Genomic DNA, 15,666 nt, shown 5'->3' on the forward strand with positions numbered 1-15,666 from the left:
CTTAATGCTAACTTGACATTATATGGCCTATGGACATTTTGTTTGTTAATTTTTACATAAGGAAGCAAAGAGTTCATGTTTTCACCTCGGTCATGACCCTTTCTCTCACAAAAGAAGTGTTTGTGTATAAAGACTGACTCCAGTATCACTTATTAGTGCTGTGCTCAATTTAAATCTGAGAAGGACTTTTCAAAATACTCAGATAAATTAGAAATACCAGTCTTACTGACAATCAGTGAAATACCTACTCCTAAAGCACTTGGTTGCTTTTGAAAATTTCATCCTATGTTGTAAAGCCTTCAGAGGCAGGAATATTTCCTTATTCTGGAACTGTTTGGAAACCTTCAAACCAATAATTACAAGCTAAAATATTTATAAACAATCTTTTCTAAGAAAAATTGATTAAGGAAATGCAAATTGAGAGGAAAATAATTTCAGATATTTTTAATAGCTTTATAAGTTCTTACACAGTCTTTGGTTTAGGATTAGGAATTTTAAATTACTGTTTAGGTATCTTTTAAATATATTTTTTTTTCTCTGCATCTTTAACTGAACAGAAAACCTTATATTGTATGCTAATTTTTTTTGTAGATAAAACATGGAGGGAAATTTTTGTCTTTGGAAGAACTAAGCAAGCAAGAGCTTACTGACCGTCGGGCAATAATTTTCATCAATGCTAAACCCCAAGAAGTGTGAGTCATGTTAGATCTTCTAGTATTTGTTGTAATAGCTCATCTTTTTAATGGTTTGCATTGTTTCCAGTACAAACTTCATTCTATCTATCTATCTATCTATCTATCTATCTATCTATCTATCTACCTATCTATCTATGTAATCTATCCACATACACACATATAGAGACATCTATTTTATTCCCAGCACAGTGCTTTTATGTCCTAGGAGGCAAAACATTCATATTTTATAAAATAAGAATTTGGAAAATAGCTTATTCAGTAGAGTTGCTTTATTTATCTTAGCCTTGAAGACTCATTCATTTAACACTCTTTGATTCCTGATGATGGGACACCCAGTGTTTTATTAGTTATAACAAAGCTTGTCATCTGCTGCAATAATTATGTCATCTGAGCTGAATGTCAACATTCGACAATGAAAGCTATGATTTGATAGTCCTCTTGTACAGACAAATACATGGAATTTTAAGGGTGGGGCAAAGCCAAGCATTAAGCTCTCAGGCTTGATAAAGAACCCGTGTCCATTTCTTCTCTGTTTAAGTTGAAGCCAGCCTAACAAATCTTCTTAGATTTGAATGCCGGAAATTGGTATTGGGCTTGTTTAACTGGGAGCCATTTCCTGTAAACAGTCTCACAGATCAAAGATTGCTCTACCAACATTTTGCAAGTCCAAAAACTTCTTCTCTGTCAACACATCACATATTTGGGTTACAGTATCATTAGCTTCCCTTTTAAGCTTGTATATGACACCATAAAGATGTCTGGGAATATCTGTGACAAATTAGACTTCCATGCTCTTTGTTGATCCCTTGAGCTGTCTTTAACTATCAGGTCTTCAGCTTCTTGCTTTTGAACAGTTACTCCTCAGTAACTATTGTATTCATCACTGGGCATTCTCAGAAGAAAAAAAGAGTTCTAGCACAGGAACTGGTAGGGCTTATTGGCGGAGCTTTAAACCAGCCTGAAAGGGTGAACGAGATAAAGCCAGGTTGGCCAGTGATGAGTGACTGGGGTGTCAGAACTTGAGGAAAGGAGCACCAACAGGATCCCTCCATTTGCCTCAGGAGGTGTGAGCTGTTCCCAGTCAACCCTGAAATTATGCAGGATCTGGTGGTCCAGCTGCATCCCTACAAATCTATGGGGCCTGGTGGAATTCATTCAGGAATCCTCAAAGAGCTGGATGATGTTATTGTACAACCTCTCTTGATGATTTTTGAACAGTCTTGGGAATACAGAGAAGTCTCAGCTGTCTGGAAGCTGGTGAATGTCCTGATTTTCAAGCACTGCATAAAGACTACAGGCCTGTTAGTATCACTTCACCAGTGCCTGGTAAAGTTATGGAGAAGTTTATTCTGGGAGGTATTGAAAAACACCTTAAAGACAACACACTCACTGGTCACAGCCAGCACAACTTCATGAGAGTAAAGGCTTGCTTATCCAACCTGATTTCCTTTTGTGACAAGGTAACCCAAGGGGGGCCAGTTGATGAGTGCCACAGTATAAGAAAAATATTAGACACCATTTAAGGAGAGCCACGAGGATGGTGAAGGGCCTTGAGGGGAAGCCATGTGAGAAGTGGCTGAGGTCACTTGGTCTGTTCAGCCTGGAGGAGACTGAGGGGAGACCTCATGGCAATCAACAACTTCCTCATGAGGGGAAGAGGAGGGTCAGGCACTGATCTCTCCTCTGTGGTGAGCAGTGACAGAGCCCAAGGGAATGGCCTGAGGTTGTGTCAGGGGAGGTTTAGGTTGGAGATTAGGAAAAGGTTCTTCCCCCAGAGGGTGGTTGAGCAGTGGAACAGCTGCCCAGGGAAGTGTTCACAGCACCAAGCCTGACAGAGTTCAAGAGGGATTTGGACAGTGCTCTCAGGCACATGACATGACTCTTGGGGTAGGTTCTGTGCAGAGCCAGGAGTTGGATATAATGATCTTGGTGGGTCCCTTCCAACTCAGCATATTCTGTATTTCTGTGATTCTATACTTCATTTTTGATCCCTGAATTAATGTCTGGTTTATTAATAGTTATGTTATTTCTTTCACTTATATACCACCTATGAATATATTTATTGTCCATTGAAATCCAAACTCCATTTTCATAGATTCACATGCAAATATTAACTCTGTAAACATATGCAAAAATAACTTATTCTGTTTCAGTACTGTAGTAGAAAAGGCACAAGAAGTATCACCGTCTGTTTCAGAAAGAAGCAGCAGAGAAAAATCAAGGTACGGTTCTCAGATTTACTAGCTGTCAATGTTGTGTTATTGCTGTAACACTAAAAATAGAAGTCTGAGAAAATAGTGACAGTTTCTGAATGGAGTATGAATACCTAAACACAATGTTAAATATATTTTTGGAGTCTTTCTTTCACCTTCTGTTTGCAGTAACATTCCTTTGCCTATCTTAGTGATTATTCTTCCTCTCTTCCCATGCTGTATTTGAACAGCTCACACTTATTTGCTCTTTTTTTTTCCCCTTCATTATCCCTTGGAAGCAGTGAAATACTGTTATTTTACAGCTTGACAACCAAGACATAGGGAAATGACAGTAGAAGTTCCTTCTCAGTTTAGAACCTAAACCCATAAAATGTTCCTACAGTGCCTACATGCCTCCTTATTTCTAGATTAAATCTCTTCCCGTGCAGTTGGCAGATGACTAAAAGCTGAGAAGGGTGTGCTCAGAGCTGTCCTGTTTTTTAGGTAACTAGCCTAAAAATGCTTCACTCTTGCAGCACTTGTCCTGATCCATACCATACACTAGGTACAGTGCTGCAGTCTGTCTCTTCATACCAAGTAGATCAGAATCTCTACTCTTCTAGTGGAAAATTAATTTCCTTCTTTTACAGAAAGAGGATTTGAGTCTGTCCCTCACACCTGCAGAGAGCTGACCACAAGATATTTGGGGTTTAGCAGTCTCTTTGTGGTTTGTTGTAGCTGATCACTAACGATGCAGTGTAATGAACAGGGTGTTTTACTTGAGCTCTTCAGGTACTTAACTCTCCTTACTCTTGCCAAGACCAGGCTTCTAGTTCTTGTCTAATATAAAATACTTAACCTGTAGTTTGTTCCTGTGGAAGGTAACTGAGCCATGGTCTCCCAGCTGTCCTTCCTGTAAAACAGCAGCACAGTCATGACCAAAACAGTGCCTTCTGGAGATGGCAGGTGTGCATGCCTGATGCCAGGGGAATCCAAAAGCAGTCCAAATAGATCCTGCTTGCCATCAGTGGAATGGTCTCTAGTCCTTGATAGGAACGTGATACAACCTACAACTGTCCTTGGCTTTTCTGTTTGCTAACCTAGTGAGCTGACTATTTATCATGCTGGCTTCTGTGGGTCCCAGCCCTGACTTCCTAATTTTCCTTTCTTTATGGTGAAAGGAGCCCTGGCAATGGCTAAGGGCTGTGACTTCTAGTCAGTGATGGACATTACAAAATGCTGAGTGCTGCAGAGTTGGAGAAAAAGGAGAAATGGTGTGTTGTAGGAGCTGATGTACTGTGTTTCCAATTTTTATTTTGGAGCTCGTTTATGAACTGTGATACCCTACTGTCTGTACAGGTGTTTTATTGACAGAGATAATGGCTGATTTCTGACACTGCTTGTATATTTCTGTGTATGTTTGCATATGCACTTGAGAAATGAAATGTGCAGTAGAAAATCAAGACAAAACTGAAACCTGCTTTTGATTTCAGTAATTCAGTGGTATCTCCAATAGAGGAAAATCAGAAGTTACCTGGACAATGGTGTTCACTCAGCAAAGGCAGCACTAGAGGAATAGGCTTAAAATATTATACTTTGAGTTATATTTGAATATGTTTGAATAATATCAATTAGTTTAGAACAGACATGCAAATTATTGACAGATAATAGCTACTGACTGTGAATGTTTGAGGTTTTGACTTAAATCAGGACCCAAATTGTCAGACTAGTCTATCCAAAAGTTGTTGACTTACAAGGCAGACATTCCCATTTGACTAGTTGTTTGGACTGCAAGCACTTCTGAAATTCAGTTTAAATAATTTTATAGTAGATACCTGAAATGGATTGTATGAATTGCAGTGTGGAAGGCTCCTGCTTCAGGATGCACCAGAGTACATACAGCAGTTTGAGTGCCTTAGGAGGCCTGTCCCAGCTTCTGCCCCCTCCCAGGTCCTCCTGCTGCCCTGCATGCCCTGCTCATGACCCGCTGTGCCTATGCCAGTTTAGTCAAAGGGAGCAGAGGCAAGGGGAGATGCTGAGCCCCAGTTATTTTTCTCTGCTCCAGTGGGGAGTTCCTTCACCTTGGAAGATGCTCTAGAGTCATAGGCCATTTTGTATAGTCTCAGGAGATGGGAGACCTGTTCTGACAAGATAATATATTTGTTCATTACAGTGTGTGATGAGGATACACTTGAATAGTTGCTTTCTAATGTAATTTATATCACTTATAGTGTAAATTACTGCTCTGTTTGCAACCATAACTCCTTTGAAAAGCAAAAAAATTTCTTTAGGAAAAAACAAATACCTGACTCAATTTCCCATAGTAAACCTTGGTGGGGTACAAGGAGTCCTTTCTTCAAGTATGAAATAATTGCTTTTGAATGTCATGATCAAGTTCTATGATTTATAACCCCATTGTCATTCATTTTGAATCCATAATTCATACATCATTATTATTATTAATTTCTGAGATATATGGGAGTTATTTGAAGGTCAGTAGCTGACTCCAAGTCTCAAGCATGCTTAGACTTTTTCCTATGTATTTTTTCCTTTGATCATATGTTTGTGTTCATCATTATTTTGCAAAGTACTACTGAACACTGTTTAAAACCATTGTTTTGAAAAAGTGATACTGCTTTATACAAACCGTAGTTGAAAGCCAAGAGAAAGGGCAGCTGTAATTGTCTGCTGGAAATGTTTGAATTAGATGTGAGGAAGTGCCTAGTTGATAGTTTGACATATATTTTCACTGACAGCAACATTTTTAATCAGGCAGTTTCATATCTGATATACACATTGGCTGGGCTGAAAGACTGTATTTAATGTAGACTAATAAATGTGTATTTATTCTATCCTATGTTTCAGTACTGCATTTAAGGGAACACTCCCCAATGCTCATTTGTTCCTTTTCAAAAGAGATCCAGGGCATTTAAGCTATGCAAAATGGGAAAGAACATAGGTGTCATGGCTGCTTTTTGATGGTATAATATTGTATTGGCTGCCTTCTTCCTCCAGCTGATGCTCTGGTGACCTGTTGGACTCTTGTACTAAAGTTGCAAAGAATCAGAAACAGCTTGGAGACTATTAAAGTGCCATGGCTCTTCTTTGCAATATTCCTCTGCTTTCACAGCAAGTAGTCTCACGACTAGGAAGACAGCTCTGAGAAATGAGAGTGATTTTTTCTGATGTCACAATTCCCACTGGCAAGAAAATGAGGATTAAAAAAAAAGGGCAAGGACAAAGGGCAGTAGAAGTCTCCTGTAGTGGTTACTGGTTATTTTATAGCACTGAGCTGTAACACAGCAGCTCCACAGTTCCTTATGAGATAAGGATTAGACAGATATGATGAACTGAAGAGTTGAGGAGTAAGAGACAAGTGTGGAAGACAACCTTAAATCAGCTATTCCACCAGGGAACAAAACATAGTCATACCTGAGAGAAATAAACAGCAGCAAAAAAACCAAACAAATCACTGTTCAAACCCATCTCTCTCAGGTGTTTTGTTCCTGAAAATTAGAAAGGAGGAGAATAAGTGTGATTCTAGAGTAATTTGAATAGATAGGAGTAGGAAACTAATTCTTCTATAGCACCATAATTTAATGGTGAACTTCTCATAGAGAAAAGAAAGTAGTGGAAGGATAGAAGGGAAGAAGGGGAAAAAGGGAAAATGGCAGAGAAACAACAAGAATTATAGCATTTGTAAATGTTGTTCTCTTGAAAACCTCCTAAACTGGACACCAGAGAGTTTGAAATAATTCAGGATTTTTTAAACACAGTATTTTTAACCATAACGTATAAATGGATAAATTAATAAGTAGATAGCTATTTAATCTAGCATTATAAGGTTCTCTGGCTATAGTTAGATAAAGTCAAATGAGATAAAGAAAACTGTTTGTCTGCTTTTTTCCAAGTGTAATTAATAACCGGAACAGTTTATTTAAGAGGGTGGTGAATTTTCTATAATTTTAAGATTAAATCTTAATTGGTTACCCTTCTAAAATAATGTGCTCTGTGACACCTATTTAAAGGGCTCTTTGTGGATATGGTAAGTCTCAATAGGTTAAAGAAAAGTTTGCAAAGTATTCTGAAGACAAATTGCTTGAATTCAGCTACTGATAATGATGTATGCCCTTTTGCTTTGTTCAACGCCTTCCATCTTAAGAGTGCTATTCATAGTATAAATTTTAAGAATAATTTGAAGAGCATGCAATAATGATATTGTGTCTCAGAGCCATGTACTCTAGTGGTCCTTTATTTCTTTTTTTTCTTTTTCCTTCCAAGATCACCAGAAGTATTATTGATTTTTAAAAATGAGCCAGAACTGTTAAACAAAAGAAAGACATTTTCTTGTATTTCACAGTAAAAATTTTCAGGATCTACACTGAAAAAAGACACAATGCTTACAAAACACTAGTTTCATGTGTTTCCACAAATGAAAGACCCTAAATTGTCTGATTGCATAGACCTTAGTAATATCTCTGGTAAGATAATTATTTTATAGTGGCTGCATAACTTGTGAAATGCACAGTATTTAATTTAAGTAGAACAGTAGTTTCATTTATACTTCTGCTGGGTGCTTAAGATGCCTGTTTGGGATCACAGTCGTTTTTCAGATCTCAAGCATAAGGAAAATATGAAGCATGTGCAATGAAAAAGAGTCAGCAAAAACATGGACTTGTAAAATCTTTCTCTGACAAGCCATGCTGTAGTTTGCATAATGCTTGAAGCACCTGCACTTGCAAGTACAGAGCTGTCTTTTGGAATGTCCTGTCAAGATTTCAGCTGTGCTTTTGATACCATTATTTCCTTTATTTGAAGACCAGATTTTTATCAAGTAAAAACTTATTGGAGTTAGTGGTTTTTAGTTCATATCCATACAAAACTAAACCATAACTAAAAATATGCCATACATGTGTATAGTAGGTAAGTGTCTCCTCCTCTATACAGTCCATACATAGGAAAGGCATATCAGAGCCATTAACTAAAAATAAAATGAGAATTGACAACAATGTTAATATGGAGCTAGTGGCATTTGTTCCCAACCACCTCCTGTGGGCATGTTCCACAAGTGTTCTCAACAGCTTTGTAATTTTGGATATTTGTTATCAAGAGAAAAGGTGTCTCCTACCTTCCATCTCTCCCTATCAATTTGTCTAAATGTCCTGTTAGAGAACTAATGTGTTTGAATTTGCACTTTAGAGAATACAGTATTCTAGATAAGTGTATAATTTATTTTTTTTCTATGTAAGAAAAGGGAAGGGGAAAAAAGAGGAGGAAAAACCAAAAGAAGTTATTCAAGTTACACCTATAATCCCAGAGGAAATAAAGCTAGAAAATTCTCCTTGGCTACCGCCACCTGACTTCACTTTAATGGATTACATTAATGATGCTTCCAAAACAATTCTACCACTGACTACTACCCGGGAACAGGTTGTGGCTCTTGCACAGTGAGTACCAAATTGTATTTCCATAAGCTGAATTGTTAAAATAACTGTTTTCTTATCCAAAGTCAACTTTTTCAAAATAGTTATTTTCCTGTGCTTAAGTGGAATCCAAATCAGCTTTGGCCCAGAATGCTGACATATTTAGATTTTAAGCTTCTTGTTTCTAATTTTGTTGCAATTAATTTAATATATTTTAAAATTAAGTATCACTTGAAACAAAAGAGTATCAACTTCTCATTTTAAAAAATATTCTCATAAACAATTTCAGGTTATTTTTCACATTTATACATCTGTACTGATTCTTTCCAGTGAACACATCAGCTGCATATAGCATCTACATAATCAAGGAGCCCCAGAGTTACAGGTTTTGCAAAGTCTAAAAACATGATTAGAACCCAAACCTAATAGTCAAGATGGTTGCAAGTTACATGCATCATGTCTGTCCTTTCTCCTACCATCTTTCCTGCCTGCTTGGTTTTGGAACCCCTTAGGACAGCAACTCTGTTGTATTTTGTTTTCTATAGGGCCAAAAGCATAATACAGGTTTTCTAACATAGCTTTCAAGTGCTCTTGTAATTAATATCCTAATGATTTAATAGTGCCAGAATATTGCAGTAGTGCATGTACAGACTGTTGGTATCAGTGTGTGATTCATTGGTTACACTGACTGCTCAGCCTGGGCACCAATCACTGTCACCTCCAAGCAGTGGGTCTGTTTTCATCTTCTCCATAGTTTAACCTTTATATCTTAGCAGTTTCCAGGCTGCCTTCTGAATCTGGAGAGTTTGGCATCAGATCCCACTTACTTTCACAAAATTTGTTACTCTTACTAACTCTCATTTTTAATGAAGTCATCTAACGTGATATGAGGAATGAATTTTCCATTGATTGCAGAATTTGACAGGACAGATATTCATCCTTAACTATCCAGCTGTGTATAAATCATGCTGCCTTCTTCAAGGTGGAATCCATAAAATTCTCCTATAAATCCGCTCTTCTAACACACCACTGAAATACTTGCAGACACACAACCCAGTAAAGCAATCATGGGAAATTTAAGTAGAATGTTTTCTGTGGGGATTTTTCTGTCTGTGTTCCATTTCAGGCGCCTGCCTGAGTAGCATGTGTTGAATAGGGAGTGGGGGAGAAGGCAGCTGCAGCATCCCTCAGCAGCCTGGCAGCCTGGCGGGAGTTCCCCTTGTGCTCACTGGGGAGGAGGTCAGGCCACATGAGGGGACATCAGTAATGCTGGCTGTCTCCTTTGGAGCAAACTCAGCACACCTTTGTGGTGGTGAGCACGCTGGCTGGGGCAGCATTGCTCTCTTTAATGAGGGCTGCTCATGGGCACACACAGCACAAGGCACTGCCTCGAGCCCCACACTTTCTCAGCTTCACCCAGTAATTCCCAGCTTCAAGACACCCTGTCTGACACACTTTGCTGTGCCCATGCTATTGCAACCAATGCTTCCTCAACTCTAAATTTTGAAAAGTGAGGCCTCAGAAGTTGCCTTGTTTGTGCTGGGCAGAGGAACACATTCACTGCTTCTGCAGAGGAGGGGATGCAATTTTTAGCTCCCTGGCTGAAGCAATGGCTTGTGATTTTCATGTCAGCTCTGTAACATCTTGTCCAGAGTGAGAGACCTCAATAACCCTTGTCTCTGTGGCTGAGACACTGAAGGGAACAAAGGTCTTTACATACAGTGGCCCTGCACAGGGGAGATGAAGGGGTGTATGCATGTGGGGAGATTTACAAACCAGGGCTTGATCCTGTGTGTGCATGCACAGTCCCCCAAAAGACATGCTTTTGGCAGAGCTTGCACTGACAGTGAGTTCTGATCTGTTTCTGAGCCATTTGTTTAAATGGATAAATACTGCTCACCCCCAAAATACTGGCTTCAGTATAAGAAAGCACATGTAGAAGATAAGATCCTTCAATGAACACAGCTGCTTTTCTATGTTTGGATCATTATCTGTGGCTTTATTTTTGTCATACATATTCTCGTGCCTTTATTACTATTTCAAACAAATTATAGGTCTGGAGACTGTAATATGTAACTCAATTAATCTGTTACCTTTAAACATGACCATCAGCTTCTGAAATTACTTCCTCAGTAATTACACTGTTATTGATGACTTTTTTCCTGAGGACTTTGTGCCTATACTACAGCTCTCCAGAATCTCTGCTTTTGCACCTTGGTTTAGGTCTGTGACAAATATGAATGACCTGTGTTATGGTTATCTGTATTTATCAGTAAGCATATTTAAAATACCAATTACTGAATTAAAAAAGATTAATTAAGCAAAAGTAGAAAAAGTATTACAGTCTTAAAGGCCATTCACTTCTTGCTTGTGCTACATTTTATTGTGCTACATTTTTGCAGTAAGTACAAAAGGAATTATAAATGCAATTGATCCCTGTATGCATTTGTAACAGGTTTGTTGCAGACAAGATGGGTGGCTCTGTTGAACGAGAGCAACTACATAACTTCTGCTGGGAACTTGACATGAGTGAAATAGAATTTGAACTGAAAAGCAACATTGTGCCTATCGGGAAAATCAAAAGAGGGACGTTCTATCACAGAGCTTTGCTTTTCAAGGTACATTATCATTTATTTTGCAACATAACATATTGTTGTTAAATGAATAATCTAAAGTATATTTGCATCAGTATAATACATTATTTATATTAATGTAAAATCTTTTGTGTACAGTTTCATAATTTTTCGACAGCAAAATTGATTTCCCAGTGAATGAAAGCCAGCATCGCTTCTTTCTGTAAACATTCTTGTTGTCATTAAATTGTCTTAAGTGATATCAGCAGAATACTTGATAAATGGCAAAAAGCCAAAGTATTTGATTTGGAGTCAAAATATTTTACATTTTCTGTAAACTGCAAAATATTGAATTATGCAGCTTCCTTCTTGTTCCATGCTGCAAATGTAAACTTGTTGAGACAATTTTTTATTTGGTATTGATCCAGTATTCTGTGATAGTATATAACAGCTTCGATGTTCTAGTTTCTTAGAAGAAACTGGGAAATTTTATTTATTCTTTCTTCATATGAAGATGTACTGGTGCAGCCTGGTTATCTGTCCTATCTTTTTTCCTTGGCTGGATTTTTCTCTTTCTTGAATGGAAAGAAACAGAGAATCAAGGGCCTAACACATTAAGAAGGAAGGACTTAGGAAAGAGTACACAGGAACCCTAAATTTATCGTATCCATAGGGAGATAAAGTTTCCAACTTATTTTTTGACATTCTGAGGATGTGAATTAATTATGTTCCATTGTACTAAGAAGCTTTTGTAGGGACAGGTCATCTCTCTTAAAGCCACAGCACTCTAAGCAATGGGTATCTGTCCATTTGTAACAAGTTTAAAATCTTCCAGGATTTCATTCCTTCACAGCAGATGTGTGTTGAAAAAGCAGTTTGGTAGCTGGAAACCATTATAGGTCTGTCTGTGATAGTGCAGCCCAGAGGAAAGGCAGGTGTTTCATCTAGCAGACACTTGCCTCACATTTCATTGCTTCCCACATTTCCAGGGCTGAAAAGCAAGGACTGTGCTTTGGAGTGAAGCAACAGTCCTAAACTTACACTGATAAAAATGTTACATTTTTACACTTAATATTTCATACTAGCTATATGTGTGCAGTGTGCCTACACCTCATTGCTTGAATATACTTCAAAATGTTATTCAGAAGTAAGTCTTCCAAGTAGACAAAAAACATTGCTGGGTACTGTGGGTGTTGCACTTCATTTGAGATCTGAAGGACTGGCTGATAACCATATCAGTGTTTGAAAAGAGTTAAAATTAATGTTTTTCATGTTGTGCTTAGGATATGTGAGAAATAAGGTTTAAATCCTACACTTTCTACGCAAAACCAACAATAAAGGTTTGAAGTTTGGAACACTTGAGAAATTTATAAAGTCTGTTTCAAGAAAGCACTAGGCCTTTCAGGTGTTTGTTTTGTTTTTTAAGCATCATTGGGCCTTGCTGTATATCACAGAAGCTACATTAATTAACTGCATTTAACTACATTTTCTTTCTTTTTTAGGTGATAGCAGACAGAATCGGCATTGGCTGCAGTTTAGTTCGTGGCAAGTATAACAGAGCTTGGAATGAAGTTAAATTGGTTGAATACTCTTCCAAAGGGCATCTGCTTCCTCCTCAAGAGTATATTGTAGATGTAATGTTTGAACCAGGCTGTTTGCTAAAACAAGGAAGTGCAAAGGCTGATCGATACAAATTTATTTAATGATCTTGATGAATATCGCCAAAATAAATATTTTAAATATGTTTGCAGTGCTGTATTTATGAACATGAGGGGTTTCATATCCAGCTGTCAAAAAGAAGTATATCTGGTATGTTGTCTTAAAGGTTTAATTAAATGTGGTTTTGATATCAAGCTTCAGTGCTTAAAAATTTTGTTAATTTTTCCTAGTATTTTAAGACTAAATTGCAAAACTACAGATTAAAATTTGGTAATCAATAATATTTAGTGTATGCTAACATTGCAATGCTTATTAAATAGGTTAAATTCCAGTACAGCATATTCTTTTTTTTTTTTTAATTTTCCTTCAAATCCCATGCATACTTATAGGAATTTCATGTCCATAAAGTAAATGAATGTGACATCTGATGAAATGACAAGACACCTAAAAACAACTGGACAATTTTTGTGTGAAATAACCCAAGAACTGAGAACTAGAACTACAATAACAGTATACTTTCAGCCTCTGTAGAAAAAAAAATCCTATTTATATTTCTTAGAACTTGGCAGAGTTAATATTTACAGATAATAGGATACTCTGGATGAAAGTATATACTGTTTGTCCTGGCACAGGAAAGACAGATGATTGATAAGTTAGTGCCTGTGATCTGCTTAAGTTCTTTATTTTTGACTTGAAGATAAAATGGACTCCGAGAAGGCAGCAGTTTTAGACAGGGAATTTGTATTTCTTGCAGCCTTGGGTAACATGGTGCTGCTGAAGAGTGGTGGTGCTTTTAAAAGAGGTAAAATACTGACTAGAACACTCTGGTAAACACTTCCTGGTGAAACTGTCAGGAATGTACTGGAGTATTTCAGAGAGCACCACTATCAATTGAGTTTACTGTGGAAAACTGAGAGAATGTACTGTACAGCAGTTAGACCAGTGCAGACCTAACAGAACTGAATTTCAGAAGACCAGAACACCTACAACAAGGCATTTACTTCCTGCCTACCAAAAATGTGATTAAAAAAATTGGGGTCTATGTTCTTTTAGCTTTTTAATGTTTGTATAAGCACAGTCCCTTGCCTTAACTGCATTGGTTGAGGAGGAGTTTTGTATCTGTTGTATTCATTACTGCTCATGAGCATGATCCCACCATTCCCTCTCCTTCCTCCTCCGACGTGCAGCATGATTTCCTGGTAGCCCTTAGGGGAACATTTTATCTAAATTTATGTTGTAAATTTGCTTATATGGCCTCATGTTCATTTTTTTTACCTTATGTTCAGCAGTCCTCTAGACATCACAATGAAAAAGAAATCTGGAAACAAAATGCAGGATGTGCTGGCAAAACTGAGAGAAAGGTGAGGATGTGTTTCTTATCATTGCTATGTAGCAGGTAGGAGACTGATGGAAGGTCATATGCTCTCACTGACAGGTATGATTGGGTATAGAAATCCACAGCTTTGAAAGCGCAGTAAATGGAAGTAAAATAAGAATTAATTTCCTGCTAGCTATCATTTTGTATAGTTTTCTTACATTGGAATTTCATTATTTTGTATTGGAACCATAATGTTAAAGTATGACTTACTGTGTTTGAGGAGGTCTTGAAAAGAAAGCAATTTCTGTTGTTTCTAATAAAAATCAATATTAAAAAAACAGACAAAATGCAGTTTTTCAAAATAAAAATTGGGAAATTTCTAGACATATAAGCTCACTTTGCATAAAATAATTATCTAAATAAATAAAACCAAATACTATACCCTGCATTGTATAATGCAGAATTGGATGATCCAGAAATGCAAGATCCAAAAATGTTTTATGTCTTTCGCAGGTTTGAATTTGTACTGTCTGAATTCTTTCACTTCAAAATTGTAATGCACTTGGATGTCAGAATTAAGATCTAGGTAGAATACAAACACTTCAATCTAAAATGGTTACTTTGAAAACTGCACTTTATTTGTCAAGTACGTCAAGAAATGCCACACTTTTTTATTTGATGTTAATCAGGGACCTGTAATTGTGTCCATGGCCTGGTGAAGAATCCCCCCACCCTTCATAAGAGCAGCTCAGCTCACACTCATTCCAGAACTGAATCAGAAAACAAAATGTTTAAACGTTTCCACAGGGCTCAGCTGGGTGAATATTCCCAGGACATGCCCAGCACACACCATTTGGCTCAGGCTGTGCCTGAGGGAATTGATTGCCTACCTTCATTTCAGGAGCAGATGGGGAAGGGCTCGTATTTCCTTTTACATAATAGTTCACTGGGCAGATCAGTCACACAGGAGTCAGGCTTGATGCCTTCCTAAGCACAAACAAAACAGTCTGCAGCTACCTCATTGCAGGATCTGTTCTGGCCACTAAGCACTCTGCATCCCTTTTTAAAGATCTGCTGTCATGCAGAAAAGAATGCAGCATTAATAGACTACAGAAACAGAAAAGTTGAACAACCTCTTCAACTTAATATTTGGGAGTAGCAATTAGGCTTTTCCTTTGGAAAAAAAATAGTCTGGGTCTCCAGTACCCACTTCCAGAAATGTTCTTATATTTTACTGCCTAGACATGTAAATATCTACTGAAAAATGTAGAAACTGTACCCTACCTAGAACAAGATCCTCATAATTAGGTGCTCTCCTGCAAGGTGAAAAGCTGTCTTAAGCAAAGGTAAGAACTGAGACAAGGTTCATTCCTCCAGAGCTGTAACCACCAGGCAATGACACAGAAATGGGCCTCATGGCCAGCAGCTGTGCAGAATGAAAACCAAGTGAGATGTGCTCAGCTTCTTGAAAGAGAGGGCATGTAGATGTTATCCCAGGACAGTGATGGGGACTGAAGATCCTGATTTGAACGAGGCACCCCCAAGTCATCCTCGCTGTGGTGTCTGTGCTTCTGAGAGAAGCTGGCATGAAGACTCTTTGCTCCTGTTCATGGGAGCTGCCCAGCTTAGTATTGACTGTGCAGAAATGATGAAGTGCCCTGCTCAGCTTCCTGCATGGTCTCTTCCAAGGCATCTGCAAGTGACACACCACACATGCACACACATGCACACACATACATACCCTGCTGCCCCCACTGCTCATTACAAAGAATTTTAGTTTTGATCTGGCATTGAAAAGCACAATCT

General features: G+C 37.9%; 1 protein-coding gene across 1 annotated transcript in view; it reads left to right on the top strand.

Moving 5' to 3' along the window:
* ARMC3 (armadillo repeat containing 3) overlaps positions 1-12,586 on the top strand; it is a 61,356-nt gene extending 48,770 nt beyond the window's left edge. The window contains exons 15-19 of the mRNA XM_039709745.1: positions 592-692; positions 2,849-2,917; positions 8,137-8,334; positions 10,766-10,928; positions 12,386-12,586. Of these exons, the coding sequence (XP_039565679.1) occupies positions 592-692; positions 2,849-2,917; positions 8,137-8,334; positions 10,766-10,928; positions 12,386-12,586 (732 nt within the window). The remainder of the gene's footprint in view (positions 1-591; positions 693-2,848; positions 2,918-8,136; positions 8,335-10,765; positions 10,929-12,385) is intronic.
* Positions 12,587-15,666: the final 3,080 nt, after the last annotated feature.

The sequence above is a fragment of the Passer montanus genome, unplaced genomic scaffold, assembly GCF_014805655.1.
Source record: "Passer montanus isolate IOZ18808 unplaced genomic scaffold, ASM1480565v1 scaffold10, whole genome shotgun sequence".
NCBI lineage: Eukaryota > Metazoa > Chordata > Aves > Passeriformes > Passeridae > Passer > Passer montanus.